Genomic DNA, 22,193 nt, shown 5'->3' with positions numbered 1-22,193 from the left:
CTGGGAATGCCTACTATCATACACAAGAAATTAGATCAGCTGTTATTTAATTTTATCTGGAGGAATAAAAGCCAAGAACTTAAAGGATGTTTTATGCAACATAAAAAGGATGGGGGGTTGGAAGTACTGACCTCTTAAACACTAAATAACACATTTTAAGTGAAATTGTTCAAAACTTTTATTCAAGAAAAATAGAACATTTGGATTACTTTCCCTAAATTTCTATTTAATTTATTTGATGGATTACATTTTCTGTTAAAATGTGATTATAAAATTTATTAATTACTCATAAAATTAGCAGATTTTTATGAACAAGTTCTGTTGGACTGGAAGTTGATATACCAACCTAATTTTTCTCCAACTAATTGTTTTATTTGGAATAACAGGAGTATTCAATCTGAAAATTAATCTCTATACTGTAGAAATTGGGTTGTTAATGGTATTTTATTGGTTAAACAACTTCTAAATACTGATGGCCAGTTACTTACTTATGATGAATTTCTCTCCAGATTTAAGGTGGCTGTTGATCCAAAAGAATATGCTATACCATGTCTTGCCATGCCAAAAAATATGCTGGAGATTTTCAAAGACTCAAAAACCATAACCACAATTTATAGTTCAGTTATTAATAGTATATATCAAAGAAAAAATTAATCAGGAATCTCATTCAGTCTCTAACTTACCCATCAGCTAGATTTTAACTGGAAGTTACTCTAGGCTATGGATTTTTGAATTGGAAAAAGATTTGGTTAATAGGGATAATTTTTGTCCTAATAATAAAGTCAAAGGGGTATCCTACAAAAGCACACATCACCTTTATCCTGTAAAGAAAACTTTAGAGATTTCATTTCAATATTCCTTTGATTATTGTGAAAATAAAGAAGAGTGTGTCATTTGTAATTTCAATGTACATGGTAAAATGTTTTGGACAGAAATATAAAATTTTATTAGGACTAAAACTGGAAAAAGTGTACAACTTTAAGAAAAAATAAATTTAATTGTTTTGAAAACAGACAGAAATAAGAAATCATTCATTACAAGGAAATAATGGAAGACCTCAAAAAGAAGGTGGGTATATCCTTGTTATTGTTCTGTTTTTGTTAATAAAAAGAAATCTTCCTCTTTTCCTCGACACAGAAGGACACACCACTATCACAGGTATCATATACTATAGCATAGTAATCATTAAATATGTTATGCATAAAGGATTTTGCCAGTTGCTGGGGAAAGGCGCGGGGGAGGAGTGCTGGGCTGGGCTGGGCTGGGCTGGGGTCAGTAAAGAGGGAGCCAACAAACTTTAAGCTGCTATTGTGCCCAGTTCTCCCTTTGTGGTCCTCCCTAGTGTAATACAGAGGATGAGATGAGGCTGTGCATGAGAACGGCTTTCTCTGATCCACCTCCTCTGTGGAGTCCAGTGGGGAGTCCAAGATAATGCTGGCAACCCTGACCAGCTTATTTAGTCTCCTCATGTCCCTCACAGGGCTTCTAGTACATCAGCACACCACTGTGTAGGGGGATACAGATGCTACAACAGTGTCATAACGTTTCATATTAGCAGCATCCTGCACACCCCATAAGACCCCAGCCTCCTCAACATGTCTAGTTAGCCTTGGCCCTACTGTTACAAGGCATACAGAATACATACAGCATTGTTCTCAGAAAACTAAAGTCAACCCAAGTACCACCAGTGGAACTCGTACCATAGTTTGAGAAATATGGACTTAAATTAATAAGAAAACGCAACTCTGATAATGAGAGTTGCACTCATTTCTGTATCTGTATCACAAATTATTAGATGTGCTGTACCAGACACTTATTTAAATGGAATGCAGCCTTAGCTTCCAATCTAGGGCAAAATTTCTGCAGGGAGGACAAAACTTTAGTAAATAAAAGAAAATAGCTTTTTAAAGAGCAAATATTTTAGTTGCAAATAGATTTCCATCAGGATGCCAGATTGATGTATTAATATGTTATGGTAGAGAACACTTAGTTTGCTCATGTGCACTTTTTTTTGTGTACTTTTCAGATTTGTTTGAATAATAAGTATACAGACATATCAATTCCAGGGTTGAAAAGTGTGAGGAAAAAAATAAATAAAATGAATAGAGGAATGCAAATAGCAGAGAATATGTATAAACAAGAACTAGACAGTAATAACGCTTATATATTTACATGAAATTTGTCCAAATAAATACTGTATTTCTTACCTCTCATACCTCATACCTCTGTTGAGCAATCCATTTCCCCAGTTCTCAGCAGTAATGACTTTATGGGATTCTTTTTAAACAAAATTGATTCTATTACAAATAAAATTATTGGCATATTCCCAAACATGATTACTTTATCCTCAGTAAGTGAGACCGCATTGGAGGTAACTGTGGAAACTGATCTGTGTTTGGACTGTTTTGCTTCATCTAAACCTTCAACTTGTATGTTAGACCTAATCCCAACCAAATTATTAAGGAAGTGTTCCCTCTGATTACCAGCCCCATTTTAGATATGATTAATCTATCCTTAATAAATGGATATGTACCACATGCTTTTAAGGTAGCTGTAATTAAACCTTCACTTAGGAAACCTTCGTATCAAGATGACTTACTAAATTACAGACCTATATCCAATTTTCCATTTTTAGCTAACATTCTTGAGAAAATAGTTGCTAATCAAGTGTGTGAGCATTTAGACAGTAATGATCTGTTTGAAGAGTTTCAGTCAGGTTTCAGAGCTCATCATAGAACTGAAACAGCTCTGCTGAAAGTCACTAATGATGTTCTTATGGCCTCAGACAATTAACTTGTGTCTTTAGTTGTCCTGTTAGATCTCAGTTCTGCATTTGATACAGTCGATCATAATATTCTCTTAGAAAGGCTGGAATATGCTGTAGGGATCAGGGGAACAGCGCTAGGCTGGTTTAAATCTTATCTGTCTGACAGCTTCCAGTTTGTTCATGTAAATGATAAATCATTAAACTCCAGGGTTAATTGTGGAGTACCACAGGGTTCAGTGCTTGAGCCAATTCTCTTTACTATATATATATGCTTCCAATAGGTATAATTATCAGGTAACATGGGATAAATTTTCACTCTTATGCTGGTGATACTCAGCTTTATTTATCCATAAATCCCGATGAGCCCAACCAGTTAGATAGACTACAAACGTGTCTTGAAGACATAAAAAGTTGGATGACTTTAAATTTTCTGCTTCTAAATTCAGACAAGACAGAAGTTGTCGTCTTTTGACCGGAGTCTTTGAAAAAGAAACTGCTTAGTCACTTAACCAGGATGACATTAAATTGACCTCCGGTAATAAAGTAAAAAACCTTGGTGTTATTTTTGACCAGGACATGTCATTTAAATCCCATATTAACTAAATTTCTAGGATTTCCTTCTTTTACCTCCGGAACATTGCCAAAATTAGAAATATCCTATCCAGGAGTAACGCTGAAAAACTAGTCCATGCATTTGTTCCTTCAAGGCTGGACTATTGTAATTCTTTACTATCAGGATGTCCACAAAATGCAGTTCAAAGCCTTCAGTTGATCCAAAATGCTGCAGCAAGAGTTTTGATGAAAATTAAAAAGAGAGATCATATTTCCCCTATTTTAGCTTCCCTTCATTGGCTCCCTGTTAAATCCAGAACATAATTTAAAATTCTCCTTTTCACATATAAAGCCCTTAATGATCTAGCTCTATCATACATCAGAGACCTGATTGTTCCATATATTCCTAACAGAGCACTTGGTTCTAAGACTGCATGTTTACTGGTGGTCCCTAGAAACTCTAGAAGTAGAATGGGTGGCAGATCTTTTAGTTATCAGGCTCCTCTCCTGTGGAACCAGCTCCCAGTTTTAGTCCATGAGGCAGTCACCCTGTCTACTTTTAAGGCTAGGCTTAAAACTTTCCTTTTTGATAAAGCTTATAGTTAGAGTGGCTTAGGTTATCCTGAGCTATCTCTGTAGTTATGCAGCTAAATAAGGCAGGACGAATATGTTTCTGTCCATATCCTTATGCATAAAACGAAAAAAAGTCCCTCTCTTCAAACTTAAGTATTTGTCCACTTTCTGCCTAGTGTCATGTACATCAGTCTAAAGCATTTTGGCATAGATACACTGGTAAAAACGTGGCTAATCGTCTCTGTGTAGTTTACAGAAAGAACAACATTAGCATTTATGACTTCTCACTCTGAACATACTTCGACATTATTTCCCATCATGTAACCATATGTGGTTAAAATTATTTAAGTAAGTATTTATTGCAAGGAAACCAAATGGATCTTTCAGAAGCCAAAGTTCCCTCTTGTAAAGTTGCTCTTATTGTTCTTGGAACATCCGGTAAGAGTTTTATCCAATCAGTAGCGACCTTCAGTACGTTAACCAATCAATAACTCGTCGTGTTTGTCCTCTCCGCCCCTTTAACTCGGTTCTTTGCTTGTCATTTGTGCCGACAGAAGATCCTCAAATAAAGTCAATTCTCCGTCCGTTGACGATCGTAACGTAGGAAACAGTATCATGAAGCTTCAAATTAAACGCTGGATTTATCCGTTTAGAGACTCGACACCTGACCATAGGTTTTAATATATTAATACATCTAGATAACCATAGTTCCATCTATAATATGAAAAATGTACTTGAATTTATAAGAAAATTATCATTTACTTTTGCTTTTATTTTTAAACGCCGTATCTATAGCAACTTCCGGCTGTCGATACATTCGCTAGCTAGCCCAGGGCTAACGGAACCATTCATAGAAAGCTACCTGTTTTTGAGTTTATTTCTAGGGTCTGGGGGATTCTTCCACGCATTCTGTCAACATGGCTTTACTTACGCCTTTATTTGCTTTCCTGTACCACCTCCCGCAGGTCTATAAGTGGCTGCTGAAGCCGTACTATGTAGCTTCTCTCTTCATGTCTGTAGCCTTCCTGACAGTCCGTAAAACGCCTGGAATCTGCGACCATCTGGCCTCACAGCGGGAGGACGGGAACTCCTGCGACTTTGACTGGGTCTGTATTCCTGCAGGGGCCAAACGGGGCGTTTCAGAACCGACCGACCACTCTGCTGATCGGTGGAACAGGGACAGTTCTGACAGGCCAAACACGGGCTGAAAAGGCACATAATTATGTTCTGAGGGGTCAGTAGCTGGAATAGAAACACAACTTCTGTGTTTCCACAGCAGTGTTTAGTCCAAATTTAGCAACTTGATCAGCTCTTGGTTCCGTAGAAGTTTTCTTGGCACTGTAGTGAATAAAAATGGATGTGGTTCTGACAGCAGAGCAGACCCAAAACATTGATCCAGGGCAGTTTTCTCCTGCAGCTTCGCAGTTTAACAAGGAGCTGGAACACCAAGAATCCAGTGGCCTTTATGTTATACTAATAATCAAGGCAATAAATAAACTAAAAGAAATTGTATGTATAAAATGTTCTGTGGCTTCCTCCCCTCATCTGGATTTTTCAGAACTGTTATCCTTTTATGATCCTGAACATTATTCATAAAGTTAACAGGAGTTTAAGTTTTTATCCACCGTACTTGTCACTGTGTGGCTTCTTAAAAAGAGTTACCAACACCAGTCAGCCTGACGTTTAAAGAGCCAAACCTCCAGGGTTCCTACAAATTCTATTTCAAAATTCAACACTTTTCCCAACTCAATTTTTCATTAGTTTTTATTTGATTATGGAGATTTGAGTAAATGTACTTAACTGGTTGGGTTTCATTGTCTTTTTTTTCACCAAATTAAGAAACTAAACCGTTGAAAGTGGCTTGCAGTTAGTTGAAGGGCTATTTCACTCTTTTTGACACCTGATGTAATTCAGTTTTAATCAGTCATACCTACTTCTCACAGAATCCAAAAATATGAATATAGCAGTACTTTGTTTGGCATGTAAACCCAATACAATTCAAGAGCTCTGTTTACAATCCAGAAATAAAGGGATCTCAAAGGCATGAAAATAATGGAATTTCCTTGTTTTTTACTTGTAATTAGTGTACTTTTATCTGTAAGTAACTCAAAGTGTTTGTAAGCTGTACAAAGACACATTAGAACAGAAAGGGAAGGTCAATATCTAAACATGTAAAAACATATTTATCTTTCTGAAATTTAGATTTTGAACATTTAAATAACAGAATTGGTAAGTCTGGACATTCAGACTTTTCTCCATACTTGGCCAGACTTGGAAAATCATAAAATCAAATTCCAGACTTTTCCAGGGGTGTAGGAACTCTGATTCACAAGGCAATGACTCCTGACGGTGCTACACTTTGATCAGTTGGGCATTGATTGGATTCAGGGGTTTGGTAGGGATGATTATGTGTGTGTTTTCAGAGAGAAGTGGAAATCTTAATGTTCCTCAGCGCCATCGTCATGATGAAGAATCGCAGAGCAAGTGAGTATGTCTCCTTGGTTATGATGTTAGTCTTTCCTCTAAGCTGTCTCCAGCAGTCATTTTGGGCACCATCATGTTTCTTAACAGTATGACTTCTGACCTTTCCATTCAATTCAGTTTTATTTGTATAGCGCCAATTCACAACACATCCTGTTTCAAGGCACTTTACAAAGTCAGTTTAATCAAAACATAGTATAAAGATTTATTATTGTTGATTATAAATATTTATCAAAATTATAATTAAAAATCATAATTCAGAAGTAATACATTCTAACAAAAAATTATTTCTTATGAATAGATTTCAGAGATACACTCTGGTGGTGTGATTATTGGGCTCACAGCAGTTAATAATTACAATTAGTTAATTATTATTAATAATTGATACTTATTAACGAAAACCATGCTAAATGTCACTGTGTTATTAACAGTTTTACCGAATGGTAAAAACACTTACGCAAAATAAACACAAACACTGTCTCAACTTGGAATGTGGAAACAAAATCAATAAGCGGCAAAGAGTTTCTACATACAGGTCCTTCTCAAAATATTAGCATATTGTGATAAAGTTCATTATTTTCCATAATGTAATGATGAAAATTTAACATTCATATATTTTAGATTCATTGCACACTAACTGAAATATTTCAGGTCTTTTATTGTCTTAATACGGATGATTGTGGCATACAGCTCATGAAAACCCATAATTCCTATCTCACTAAATTAGCATATCATTAAAAGGGTCTCTAAACGAGCTATGAACCTAATCATCTGAATCAACTAGTTAATTCTAAACACCTGCAAAAGATTCCTGAGGCCTTTAAAACTCCCAGCCTGGTTCATCACTCAAAACCCCAATCATGGGTAAGACTGCCGACCTGACTGCTGTCCAGAAGGCCACTATTGACACCCTCAAGCAAGAGGGTAAGACACAGAAAGAAATTCCTGAACGAATAGGCTGTTCCCAGAGTGCTGTATCAAGGCACCTCAGTGGGAAGTCTGTGGGAAGGAAAAAGTGTGGCAGAAAACGCTGCACAACGAGAAGAGGTGGCCGGACCCTGAGGAAGATTGTGGAGAAGGGCCGATTCCAGACCTTGGGTGACCTGCGGAAGCAGTGGACTGAGTCTGGAGTAGAAACATCCAGAGCCACCGTGCTCAGGCGTGTGCAGGAAATGGGCTACAGGTGCCGCATTCCCCAGGTCAAGCCACTTTTGAACCAGAAACAGCGCCAGAAGCGCCTGACCTGGGCTACAGAGAAGCAGCACTGGACTGTTGCTCAGTGGTCCAAAGTACTTTTTTCGGATGAAAGCAAATTCTGCATGTCATTTGGAAATCAAGGTGCCAGAGTCTGGAGGAAGACTGGGGAGAAGGAAATGCCAAAATGCCAGAAGTCCAGTGTCAAGTACCCACAGTCAGTGATGGTCTGGGGTGCCGTGTCAGCTGCTGGTGTTGGTCCACTGTGTTTTATCAAGGGCAGGGTCAATGCAGCTAGCTATCAGGAGATTTTGGAGCACTTCATGCTTCCATCTGCTGAAAAGCTTTATGGAGATGAAGATTTCATTTTTCAGCACAACCTGGCACCTGCTCACAGTGCCAAAACCACTGGTAAATGGTTTACTGACCATAGTATCACTGTGCTCAATTGGCCTGCCAACTCTCCTGACCTGAACCCATAGAGAATCTGTGGGATATTGTGAAGAGAACGTTGAGAGACTCAAGACCCAACACTCTGGATGAGCTAAAGGCTGCTATCGAAGCATCCTGGGCCTCCATAAGACCTCAGCAGTGCCACAGGCTGATTGCCTCCATGCCACGCCGCATTGAAGCAGTCATTTCTGCAAAAGGATTCCCGACCAAGTATTGAGTGCATAACTGTACATGATTATTTGAAGGTTGACGTTTTTTGTATTAAAAACACTTTTCTTTTATTGGTCGGATGAAATATGCTAATTTTGTGAGATAGGAATTTTGGGTTTTCTTGAGCTGTATGCCAAAATCATCTGTATTAAGACAATAAAAGACCTGAAATATTTCAGTTAGTGTGCAATGAATCTAAAATATATGAATGTTAAATTTTCATCATTACATTATGGAAAATAATGAACTTTATCACAATATGCTAATATTTTGAGAAGGACCTGTAGATAGTGCCTTTGGGAGCGGCTTAGCTCTTTACCTGCTAACAGAGCTGCTCCAGCATACAGTCATAAACCCTCTGCTCAATGTGGGAACTCAGTGGAAAGCCCTCATTCACACTGCAGGCAAATGTGGCCCAAATCAGATTTTTTTGGGGGGGTCAAGTGATCAGGTCAGGCTGTTTAAAGCAAGTGGGAATGCTCAGATGTGGCCCGTATCTGACTTTTTCAAGTCACATTTTAAGCCACATTCTTATCTGGTCCTGAATCCGACTCATATCTGAACGACCAAGGCAGATTAGATGTGACTTTGCGCCGCCCAGCAGGAAACGGTAGCAGTTAGCAAACCAGACGGTGGCTAGAATAGAACTGCACAGTGGAGAGACAGCAAGATAAAACTTTATTCAAGCCTAATTGACAGGCTCATAGGAACCGTCTGGATGTGGGACATAGTTTGTATTGTAAAATTCGTATGCTGTTCAAACAGAGGACTTTAAAATACTATCGAGGTTACCAAGCATGTGATGATCTGCCCCTGCTGCAGTCCGATAGACTGGATTGCATCAAGTTTTCTTCCTGTGGAGTTGGGAGGAGAGGCGCTGGCATATATGATTAAAAGTTGCCCTCCACATGATATATAAACTCGGTCTCTGTAAAGTTAACATCCCTGCCCCAAGATTGCTGGTTGTGTCTCCGTATCCAAACAGTTTGTTGTGCTTATTAGCAGTCAGATCTCCCTAAAATGATAAAGAGTTTCACTCTCCTTTTATTCCTGTGTTTCCCGCACAGCACCCGCTGACACAATAAATGGCTTCTGTGCACTCAAACCATAACACCTATTTCTCCTGTTCATTTGAGTAGCCATCTATTTGAGCATCTGTCAGTTTACAGTTGTGCTGCACTTGACAACGCACTTACTGTTCTTATGCGCTCGCAGGTCAGTTTGGAGCCGCAACATTTTCAAAGTAATGGGAACGACCACACAAAAAAAATCTGATTTATTAGAATCTAAAAAAATCAGATTTGAGCATTAAGACCTGCAGTGGGAACATACCCAACGACCCATAAACAAGAACGCTCAGACCTCAGCTTCAGTCTGCATTGAATGAAAACCACAATACTCCAACTTTAAATTCAACTGAGTCAGCACTCCATTGATCAAAACAAGGCAAACACACATTCAACTTTGCTTCGCTTCAGAGTTCAACAGTATTCAAAACAGCAATCAAAACAGTTCAGCATAATCTTCAATCAATATTGCATGCAACAAGTTAATACACTGGATTAACTAATGGTGATCCTAGGTCACCTTTATCTATATGCCTCACCCTGCCCAGACTAGAGTCCAAAAATGTCAGAAGCAGGGGTTTACTTGGTGGCAAATCCTCTGACAAAAGGGGTGCAAGAAAGTGGGCTTCCTTCTAGGAAGGGATGAAGTTATGAGTGGCAAGTGTTGTGCGTCTGCAAACGCTCTAAACGGTCCACCTTCTCCTCCTTCGCCCAAAACGAGGAAAATATGATGGACCTTTGTAGTTGACTGAAACAATAAAAGGAAATCCGTCTCCTTGGGTAACCTCTGTAGGTTTTCACCTTCGCCTGAATAGCGACTTCAATCGGGTTATGAATCTTCTGATCTTCTTATATTAGACAGATTTCCAGCTTTGTCAAGCTCTTCCGAGAATGGCCAGTGTGGAGAAAAAGTAAACTCGCCCGCGAGCTTCTATTTCTCCAGAGATCGCCTCCAAGCGCAGTATCGGCAAAATACCACGGCTGGAAATGGCACGTAGCAATGGCTTCAGATGGTATTTATCACTTCTGGAAGAGACGTCATAGCTGCAATGCATGCTGGGAGGTGTAGTAGTTCCTTTGTTTCCCGTCCAAACGGGCGATGACACAACAAAACAGATTTCAAGTCGGTTACATAATCCTAAATATCAAACAATGCAGTCAGATTCAGTTTATTATTTAAATTGGTTAAAAAGTTAATATATCTAAGGAAACCCAGCACATTGCATCGAGTCATTGACTTTCAGCATTCACTCCTCCTGGATGAGCTTTTCCAGTTTTCAAGTCTAGAGTATGAAAGAGAAAACACAGTTAGTCACAGTGAAAGCTCAGCCAATAACTATGTCTTGAAGAAACAGGGTTAAACACCGAAAGACAGGTCCAAGTGTATCATTTGTACACTACTCGAAAAAATAAAGGGAACACTTAAACAACACAATATAACTCCAAGTAAATCAAACTTCTGTGAAATCAAATTGTCCACTTAGGAAGCAACACTGATTGACAATCAATTTCACATGCTGTTGTGCAAATGGAATAGACAACGGGGAAATCTTTGGCGATTAGCAAGACACACTCAATAAAGGAGTGGTTCTGCGGGTGGGGACCACAGACCACTCTTCAGTACCTATGCTTTCTGGGTGATGTTTTGGTCACTTTTGAATGTTGGTGGTGCTTTCACACTTGTGGTAGCATGAGACGGACTCTACAACCCACACAAGTGGCTCAGGTAGTGCAGCTCAACAAGGATGGCACATCAATGCGAGCTGCGGCAAGAAGGTTTGCTGTATCTGTCAGCGTAGTGTCCAGAGCCTGGAGGCGCTTCCAGGAGACAGGCCAGTACACCAGGAGACGTGGAGGAGGCCGTAGGAGGGCAACAACCCAGCAGCAGGACCGCTACCTCCACCTTTGTGCAAGGAGGAACAGGAAGAGCACTGCCAGAGCCCTGCAAAATGACCTCCAGCAGGCCACAAATGTGCATGTGTCTGCACAAACGCTTAGACACCGACTCCATGAGGATGGTATGAGGGCCCGACGTCCACAAATGAAGGTTGTGCTCACAGCCCAACACCGTCAGGATTGGCAAATTCGCCACTGGTGCCCTGTGCTCTTCACAGATGAAAGCAAGTTCACACTGAGCACATGTGACAGACGTGACAGAGTCTGGAGACACCGTGGAGAGCGATCTGCTGCCTGCAACATCCTTCAGCATGACCGGTTTGGCAGTGGGTCAGTAATGGTGTGGGGTGGCATTTCTTTGGAGGGTCCATGTGCTTGCCAGAGGTAGCCTGACTGCCATTAGGTACCGAGATGAGATCCTCAGACCTCTTGTGAGACCATATGCTGGTGCGGTTGGCCCTGGGTTCCTCCTAATGCCGGACAATGCTAGACCTCATGTGGCTGGAGTGTGTCAGCGGTTCCTGCAAGATGAAGACATTGAAGCTATGGACTGGCCCGCCCGTTCCCCAGACCTGAATCCAATCGAGCACATCTGGGACATCATGTCTCGCTCCATCCACCAACAGACTGTCCAGGAGTCGGCGGATGCTTTAGTCCAGGTCTGGGAGGAGATCACTCAGGAGACCATCCGCCGTCTCATCAGGAGCTTGCCCAGGCGTTGTAGGGAGGTCATACAAGCACGTGGAGGCCACACACAATAAAGAGCCTCATTTTGACTTGTTTTAAGGACATTATATCAAAGTTGGATCAGCCTGTAGTGTGTTTTTCCACTTTAATTTTCTGTGTAACTCCAAATCCAGGCCTCCATTGGTTAATAAGTTTGATTTCCTTTGATGATTTTGGTGCGATTTTGTTGTCAGCGCATTCAACTTTGTACAGAACAAAGTATTCAATGAGAATATTTCATTCATTCAGATCTAGGATGTGTTATTTGAGTGTTCCCTTAATTTTTTTAAGCAGTGTATAAGGTGAGCATTAAATTGTTTTCAGCAGCAGCTTGGTCATTGTCCCCCTCCAGGAATGTGCCACAGCTAAACACATAGCCAGGCCAGATGTAGCTTCTAGAAAGAGAACATAAAGGTAAAAGCTAAAATAACAGCAAATAACGCAAAATTGGAAAGTAGTACGAGAATGTAGCAGAGAGAGTGAAAGTGGTTATTATGTCCAGCAGTCTAAGCCTATAGCAGCATAACTACAGAGATAGTTCAGGATAACCCAAGCCACTCTAACTATAAGCTTTATCAAAAAGGAGAGTTTTAAGCCTAGCCTTAAAAGTAGACAAGGTGTCTGCCTCACGGACTAAAACTGGGAGCTGGTTCTACTAAAGCATCTTTCTCCCATTCTTCTCATAGAGACTAGGAACCACCAGTAAACCTGCAGTCTGAGAATGAAGTGCTCCTTACACTTTCATTGTGTGTACACATGATCTGGATATGAAGCTTCAGCTCAGCTCAGGGCACATTGCCTACACATCTCAACTTGCTTTTTAAATCCAGTCTGTGGTTACAAAGACACAATATGTGTCTACACCAACAATCACCCAGAAAACTACCAAACTGACATGGTGCTCCAAATCCAATACTGAGTTCAGAACTCCAAAAGACTTCCATGACGGAGTTTAGGCCAAACCTGAATGTTGTTTGTTTGTTCGTCTTAGTAACTGTGGAGCAACATGTGGGGAACATCTTCCTCTTCAGCAAAGTGGCCAACGTAATCCTGTTCTTCCGACTGGATATCAGGATGGGCCTGCTCTACCTGACGCTCTGCCTAGGTCAGTGCAGCTTTACAGACACATGCATTGCAGCAGAGATTGCTTTAAGAAGTTTTCCCGCACTTCCAGGATTCAAGATCCTGAGAAATGACAATGACTCTTTGCTCACAACTCATTTAAGACAGGCTGTTTTGTAGTAATGGAGGAATGCACAATGTGATCACACACATCTTGCTGGTATTTTTATTTCTTTTTGTAGTTAACTGTAAAAAATCTCAGAAAGTAGATCAAACAAGAAGAAGCAGCAGCATGGTTCTTTTAATGTCAAATGTATTAATATAGCACATTTTAAAAACAACAGTTGACCAAAGTGCTTCACAGTTAGATCAATGATGCTCTGCAGATCCACTGTTCTACATGAACATTACTGAAATCACCTGATCTCTGGTGCTGCTTGTGTGTTCCAGTGTTTCTAATGACCTGTAAACCCCCTCTCTACATGGGACCAGAGTACATCAAATACTTCAGTGACAAAACCATTGATGTGAGTAAACACCTACCAGCAAAGTTCCGATCCTGTCTTTCAATCCTAGCTATATTAATTTTCCGTGTGTGTGTTCAGGATGAGCTGAACAAGGACAGTCGTGTGACTTGGATTGTTGAATTTTTTGCCAACTGGTCTCCAGAGTGTCAGTCCTTCGCTTCAGTGTATGCTGATCTCTCTCTAAAGTAAGACTCCATCCATGATCTCTCACTGTAGAAACAGAGACATGTTCACTCTCTGGCTAAAACTGTATAATCAGCTCTTTAGGTACAGTTAATTTAGCATTTCTAAAAGCAAAAACGGCACCAGCTTAAAGATAAAATGGATCTACAGTTTAAAATGTACAAGAAAAGGAATGTATAACCAGTGGTTAGGAATAGGAGTTAGTGTTTAGAAACTACAAGTAATGAGGTTGACAGAAAATAGGAGAAAAGGCAAAGGTTAACCATGTTAGATGCTAAATAGCATAAAGCAGGGTTCTAATGGGTTCAAGCCGTCATAGACTCTGGGTGATTGAAAAAAGGGGGTATACCTATAGCAGGGTTATCTTTCCGTGATGTTTTGCAGCATGCTTGGTTTTTGTGCCATTTCTTACAAGTAAATTAGCAGAACAACCCCATCCCCAGCCTGCTGTATAGAAAGTGTGCTAATCACTAATTTCAGCTCTTCTGATCTGCTGCAGGTATAACTGTGCTGGCCTCAAGTTTGGGAAAGTTGACATTGGACGTTATGGAGAAGTTTCCAAAAAGTAGGACATATGCACTTTATCTCAAATAATTTATGGTGGGTATACCACAACAAAAAATAGTAATATCTCAATAACGTCTCAAGTGCCCTTGAGTATCAATTACAGCTTGACAACAGCATCTCATGCTGTTCCTGATCAGGTCATTGAGGTTCTGGGGTACAGAGTTGCAAGCCTCTAGATGGTTACTCAGATGATTCCGTAGGTTTTCTATGTGATTCAGGTCTGGAGAAGTTGCAGGCCATTCCATTCAAGGTACCCCAGTTCACAGCAGCTGTTCCCTAATGATGCAACCTTGATGAATTGGAGCAATGTTGTCCATGAAGATTAAATTAGACCTATGTTAATTCATGCATGGTCACAATGACTGGATTGATTAATGTTATTAAGGTAGTATGGACTTGTCACTGTACCAGTCACAAAGTGTAGGGCAGTCCTGCATTGACTACAATCTGCCCACATTGTAACACCACCACCAAAGGGTCTTCTGGTGACAACAGTGGCTGATGAGTAACACTCTTCTTGACGTCTCCAACATCGTTGGCGGCCATCATTTCTGCTCTGCGTGAATCAACTTTAATCAGAGAACATCACTGAGGCCCAATGGTCCCTCGTCCAGTTTAAATGCACCCTAAACCATGCAAGACCATGATGCCTGCGCCTGTGGTGTCGTCAGGTACCCTTGCAGGTCGTCCAGCGCGCAGACCACACTGATGTAAATGGTTTCTAATGGTCTGATGGACAATTGGGTGCCTCTCACCTCCCCTAAATGTGCCTAGAGTTGAGTGGCATTCATCAGCCAATCCTACTGGGCACTGTTTACAATGAAGCGCTCATCAGTGTAAGCTCGGGCTAAAGAACAGCCACTTTTATTCCACCATGGTGTTCCTGTCCATGATTGGCAAGCAAACTCCCTTAACCTTAAACCCCATAGATGAGAGACACAAGATCCAACAAGGCAGATGACCTGAAGGCAGCTAATCAATGCAATCTGGGCATTAAAAGTTTGAGCATGTACAGCGCTCAATACTTAGTTGGGGCTCAGCAATGCGGCATGACATGGAGTCGATCAGTCTGTGGCACTGTTCAGGTGTTATGACAGCCCAGGTTGCTGTGATAGTGGCCTTCAGCTCTTCTGAAGCCTCTTCCTCTTCACAATACCCCATAGATTTTACACGGGGTTAAGGTCAGACAAAATTGCTTGTCAATTAAGAACAGGGATACCATAGTCATTAAAGCTAGTACTGGGAGCTTTGTGCAGGTGCCAAGTCCTGATGGAAAATGAAATCTGCATCTCCATAAAGTTGGTCAGCAGCAGGAAGCATGAAGTGCTCTAAAATTTCCTGTTAGATGGCTGCTTTGACCTTGGACCTCAGAAAACACAGTGGACCAACACCAGCAGATGACATGGCACCCCAAACCATCACTGACTGTGGAAACTTTACACTGCAAGCAATGTGAATTTTGTGCCTCTCCTCTCTTCCTCCACACTCTGGGACAATGATTTCCAAAGGAAATGCAAAATTTACTTTCATCACAGAACATAACTTTGGACCACTCAGCAGCAGCCCAGGCAAGACGCTTCTGTCTATTGTTCAAGAGTGGCTTGACACAAGGAATGCGACAGCTGAAACCCAGGTCTTGCATACGTCTGTGTGTGGTGATTCTTGAAGCACTGACTCCTGCTGCAGCCCACTGTTTGTGAATCTCCCCCACATTTTTGAATGGGTTTTGTTTCACAATCCTCTCCAGGGTGCGGTTATCCCTATTGCTTGTACACTTTTTTCTACCACATCTTTTCCTTCCCTTCCCCTCTCTATTAATGTGCTTGGACACAGAGCTCTGTGAACAGCCAGCCTCTTCAGTAATGACCTTTTGTGTCTTGCCCTCCTTGTGTAAGGTGTCAATTGTCGTCTTTTGGACAACTGTTAAGTCTTCCCCATGATTGTTTAGCCTACAGAACTAGACTGAGACCATTTAATATATATATATATAATATAGACTAAAAGTTTGGACACACCATATCATTCAAAGAGTTGTCCTTATTTTCATGACTATGAATATTGTAGCTTCACACTGAAGGCATCAAAACTATGAATTAACACGTGGAATTATATACTGAACAAAAAAATGTGAAACAACTGAAAATATGTCTTATATTCTAGGTTCTTCAAAGTAGCCACCTTTTGCTTTGATTACTGCTCCGCACATTCTTGGCATTCTGTTGATGAGCTTCAAGAGGTAGTCACCTGAAATGGTTTTCCAACAGTCTTGAAGGAGTTCCCAGAGATGCTTAGTGCTTGTTGGCCCTTTTGCCTTCACTCTGCGGTCCAGCTCACCCCAAACCATCTCGATTGGGTTCAGGTCCGGTGACTGTGGAGGCCAGGTCATCTGGCGCAGCACCCCATCACTCTTCTTCTTGGTCAAATAGCCCTTACACAGCCTGGAGGTGTGTTTGGGTCATTGTCCTGTTGAAAAATAAATGATGGTCCAACTAAACGCAAACCGGATGGAATAGCATGCCGCTGCAAGATGCTGTGGTAGCCATGCTGGTTCAGTATGCCTTCAATTTTGAATAAATCCCCAACAGTGTCACCACCAAAGCACCCCCACACCATCACACCTCCTCCTCCATGCTTCACGGTGGGAACCAGGCATGTAGAGTCCATTCGTTCATCTCTTCTGCGCCGCACAAAGACACGGTGGTTGGAACCAAAGATCTCAAACTTGGACTCATCAGACCAAAGCACAGATTTCCACTGGTCTAATGTCCATTCCTTGTGTTCTTTAGCCCAAACAAGTCTCTTCTGCTTGTTGCCTGTCCTCAGCAGTGGTTTCCTAGCAGCTATTTTACCATGAAGTCCTGATTCACACAGTCTCCTCTTAACAGTTGTTCTAGAGATGTCTGCTGCTAGAACTCTGTGTGGCATTGACCTGTTCTCTAATCTGAGCTGCTGTTAACTTGCGATTTCTGAGGCTGGTGACTCGGATGAACTTATTGTCCGCAGCAGAGGTGACTCTTGGTCTTCCTTTCCTGGGGCGGTCCTCATGTGAGCCAGTTTCTTTGTAGCGCTTGATGGTTTTTGCGACTGCTATTGGGGACACTTTCAAAGTTTTCCCAATTGTTCAGACTGACTGACCTTCATTTCTTAAAGTAATGATGGCCACTCGTTTTTCTTTACTTAGCTGCTTTTTTCTTGCCATAATACAAATTCTAACTGTCTATTCAGTAGGACTATCAGCTGTGTACTGTATCCATCTCCTGCACAACAAAACCGATGGTCCCAACCCCATTTATAAGGCTTGAAATCCCACTTATTAAACCTGACAGGGCACACCTGTGAAGTGAAAACCATTTCAAGTGACTACCTCTTGGAGCTCATCAACAGAATGCCAAGAGTATATATATATATATTGTTGCACAATGAAACTGAAACACCTGGTTTTAGAACACCATAAATTGGTCAGAGGGATTTTAAGCCATTCTTCTTGCAGGATAGTGGCCAGGTCACTACGTGATACTGGTGGAGGGAAACGTTTCCTGACTCGCTCCTCCAAAACACCCCAAAGTGGCTCAATAATATTCAGATCTGGTGACTGTGCAGGCCATGGGAGATGTTCAACTTCACTTTCATGTTCATCAAACCAATCTTTCACCAGTCTTGCTGTGTGTGTTGGTGCATTGTCATCCTGATACACAGCACCGCCTTCAGGATACAATGTTTGAACCATTGGATGCACATGGTCCTCAAGAATGGTTCGGTAGCCCTTGGCAGTGGCACACCCATCTAGCACAACTATTGGGCCAAGGGAATGCCATGATATATATCTATTAAGATATATATATATATATACGTATATATATATATGTATATATATATATATATATATACGTATATATATATATATCTTAATAGATATATATCTATCGATATACTATTGTGTGTTTTCCTTCACCTGCAGGTACAAAGTGTCAGCATCTCCTCTGTCCAAGCAGCTTCCATCCTTGGTGTTGTTTCAGGGGGGGAAGGAAGTAATGCGTCGCCCCCAGGTGGACAAGAAAGGCAGAGCTGTATCTTGGAGCTTCACTGAGGTCAGATTGAGATCTGTGACTAGTTGGATCCTATTTTAATAAACTAATTTTCAAGTTTAGTTTGAATCATAATTGTTTTTTCTAAAAGAATATTAAATGAAAGTCTTCTGTCTCATCTTTACTAGATGTTTTAATGTTAAGATGCCATTGTGACAAAGCCACTCAAAATCTGCTTTGTATTAAGTTTGAGAGGCTTATCAGTAACTGTTGACACATTTCTCCACTAGGAAAACATCATCCGAGAATTCAATCTGAATGAGCTTTACCAGAAGTCCAAAAAGTTCAGTAGGAGCAAAGCTGAGAAGCTGAGCCCATCCCAGTTCCCACCGGTCCCTGAGGAGGAGGAGCCTGAGCAGTCAGGAGCTGAGGTCCAGGGGGAGGACTCTGAATCCAAGAAAGACAAATAGGATGGTTAGCATCACAAAGCTTGAACTTGTAGTATGAGACCAATCACCTGCCTCATCTGCACTCTTATCAGTGTTTGACCCGCTCTGTAGATTTTATAGGGCTGTGATAACTACATCCAATTAAACAACAGAGGTTCCTGAACTAATCAGTAATACTAATCAGTAATGAACTTCATAAGTCAGTGGCTTTAGCCACTACATTACTCTTGACATAAAGCAGACTTGCATCAGTTATCAGTGTTTTAGCATGCTGACATTCCCGCTTGGAGGCTGGGCTGGAGAAACTGTGTTGAATCAGCTTTACTCTGTTTCTATAGAACCCATTGTGTCCCACAGAAGCATTGGTTCACTGTGAGGACCATGAGTCCAGGCATGATTTGAGACATTAATGCAGTCAGTGATCTTTGGTTTTAATGATCTGCTTTTAGTAATAATCAAGTTAACATAGAGCTTCTTTTAACATTCCAGCCCTGAACTGTTGAACACAGTTTAGGGCTTTTGTTTTTGAATGCACTGAGTTTGTTCCTTTTGTATAATGTTTCTAAAAGTATTATTTTTGAAGGTAGATTTTACATTTGTGTCATGCTGAATTTCTGTAGAACTTCCTTCACACCTGTAGTTATTTATATTTGTGTAAAGTATGTGCAGGAGTTGCTGCCTTAGAAAAGTTTGGCCTCATTTGTTACACAACAAATAAAACAATATGCACACAAGTTTCAAAGATGCCGTCTATTTTTGAACAAGTAGAATGATCCGACTCGTACTGTGTAGCATCTGAGTCAGAGGTCCTTGAGGGCCGATGTCCCGCCGCTGTGGGTCTGTTTGGACAGCTGGCTGTTTTTGCTTTGATTAGTACCTCTTATTAGATCTAATTCTGAGTGAATGAATATATACCTCAGTACTACATTACATTTTTTTGGTAATCCATTTCTGATCTCATCTGTTAAAAGAAGTGCTTCCTCTTTACTGTTGCCACATGCTTGTTCAGGAGGAGATTGTTGCAGAGTTGAGTTGAGTCATTAAATTAATGCTCGGTTGTATAATTATACATATACACATACATATATACACACACATATATATATATATATATACACACATATATATATATATATATATACATATATACACACATATATATAAATATATACTGCTCAAAAAAATAAAGGGAACACTCATAACATATCCTAGATCTGAGTGAATGAAATATTCTCATTGAATACTTTGTTCTGTACAAAGTTGAATGTGCTGAGAACAAAATCACACAAAAATCATCAATGAAAATCAAATTTATTAACCAATGGAGGCCTGGATTTGGAGTCACACACAAAATTGTGTGTGACTCCACACTACAGGCTGATCCAACTTTGATGTAATGTCCTTAAAACAAGTCAAAATGAGGCTCTTTATTGTGTGTGGCCTCCACGTGCTTGTATGACCTCCCTACAACGCCTGGGCAAGCTCCTGATGAGACGGCGGATGGTCTCTTGAGTGATCTCCTCCCAGACCTGGACTAAAGCATTCGCCAACTCCTGGACAGTGTGGTGCAACGTGACGGTGGTGAGCGAGATATGATGTCCCAGATGTGCTCAATTGGATTCAGGTCTGGGGAATGGGTGGGCCAGTCCATAGCTTTAATGTCTTCATCTTGCAGGAACTGCTGACACACTCCAACCACATGAGGTCTAGCATTGTCCTGCATTAGGAGGAACCCAGGGCCAACCGAACCCGCATATGGTCTCACAAGGGCTCTGAGGATCTCATCTCGGTACCTAATGGCAGTCAGGCTACCTCTGGCAAGCACATGGGCCCTCCAAAGAAATGCCACCCCACACCATTACTGACCCACTGCCAAACCGGTCATGCTGAAGGATGTTGCAGGCAGCAGATCGCTCTCCACGGTGTCTCCAGACTCTGTCACGTCTGTCACATGTGCTCAGTGTGAACCTGCTTTCATCTGTGAAGAGCACAGGGCACCAGTGGCAAATTTGACAATCCTGGTGTTTTCTGGCAAATGCCAAGCGTCCTGCAGGGTGTTGGGCTGTGAGCACAACCCCCATTTGTAGACGTCGGGCCCTCATACCATCCTCATGGAGTCGATTTCTAACCGTTTGTGCAGACGTGCACATTTCGCTGGAGGTCATTTTGCAGGACTCTGGCAGTGCTCCTCCTTTTCCTCCTTCCACAAAGCATTGATGTGCCATCCTGGATGAGCTGCACTACCCGAGCCACTTGTGTGGGTTGTAGAGTCCGTCTCATGCTACCATGAGTGTGAAAGCACCACCAACATTCAAAAGTGACCAAAACATCAGCCAGAAAGCATAGGTACTGAAGAGTGGTCTGTGGTCCCCACCTGCAGAACCACTCCTTTATTGAGTGTGTCTTGCTAATCGCCAAATAATTCCCCGTTGTCTATTTCATTTGTACAACAGCTGTGAAATTGATTGTCAATCAGTGTTGCTTCCTAAGTGGACAGTTTGATTTCACAGAAGTTTGATTTACTTGGAGTTATATTGTGTTGTTTAAGTGTTCCCTTTATTTTTTTGAGCAGTGTATATATATACTTCCCACATTGATTACTGCAGCTCTTTGTTTATGGCCTTCCTCAGAAATCCCTCAATGAGTTTCAAGTGGTTCAGAATTCAGCTGCTTGCATTATTACTGAAACCCTCTCTTTTTATTACATCACCCCATCTCGCAGCAGTTCCACTGGCTCCCTGTTAAAATCAGAATGCAATTCAGAATTCGTCTGTATACATTCAACGTTACCCACCACCATGCTCCCTACCGTTCTTATCTCCTTCGTATTTCTGGTCCCTCCCGCATCCTTATATATTCCTCCATTCACTTCACTGTTCCTCCTGCCCACCTCCGTATATCATGTAGAGCGGGAGAAAGCTCTGGAATTCTCTCCCTCCGGACATTCGCAATACTGACACGTTCTTAGTTTGAATCTAAACTCAAAACCCATCAGTTCAAGAGTGCTTTCTCACTGATTGCCTGTTCCTTAGAATTTTTAATGCAAGTTGTTTTTAATCTTGTTTTATTGTCGTTACGCTGTTTGACTTGTACGGTGTTCTTGAGTGCTCTAAAAGGCGATTTTAAATAAAATGTATTATAACTGCCTCTGTTCACAAAGAAAACTGGAATTCATGTAATGAGTTCTGTAATACAGAACAAAACTGCACCCCATTATGGGAGGGGCCGTGTCATGCAGTTGATCTGCTTTTCCTCAAGACAAGTTTGAAGGTTCTTTGTTCAAAAGACACGTTTTATCATTTGAAAAAATAAGTTTACCACCAAACCTAGTGATAGAATAGGAAGTGTTTCAACCTTCCAGGTGTGCACCTTCTGCAGAAGTAATGGCTGCCTTCTGTTCTGCTACTTCAACTAAACATCACTGGCTGTGGAAGTGTGATCATCTTCTTCCAGCCGTCATC

General features: G+C 41.1%; 1 protein-coding gene across 1 annotated transcript; it reads left to right on the top strand.

Annotated features, from left to right (window-relative positions):
* The first annotated feature begins 4,686 nt into the window (after positions 1-4,686).
* On the top strand, positions 4,687-19,466 carry tmx2b (thioredoxin-related transmembrane protein 2b). Its single transcript, XM_047365955.1, has 8 exons — positions 4,687-4,998; positions 6,316-6,376; positions 12,911-13,024; positions 13,432-13,508; positions 13,587-13,693; positions 14,191-14,256; positions 18,217-18,346; positions 18,574-19,466. The coding sequence occupies exons 1-8, from the start codon at positions 4,810-4,812 to the stop codon at positions 18,751-18,753; spliced, it is 924 nt and encodes a 307-aa protein (XP_047221911.1). The 5' UTR covers positions 4,687-4,809; the 3' UTR covers positions 18,754-19,466.
* The last annotated feature ends 2,727 nt before the right edge of the window (positions 19,467-22,193 follow it).

Source organism: Girardinichthys multiradiatus, chromosome 5, assembly GCF_021462225.1.
Source record: "Girardinichthys multiradiatus isolate DD_20200921_A chromosome 5, DD_fGirMul_XY1, whole genome shotgun sequence".
Taxonomy (NCBI): Eukaryota; Metazoa; Chordata; class Actinopteri; order Cyprinodontiformes; family Goodeidae; genus Girardinichthys; species Girardinichthys multiradiatus.
Note: the sequence above shows the minus strand (reverse complement) of the source record. Positions and strands in the feature narration are given on the sequence as shown.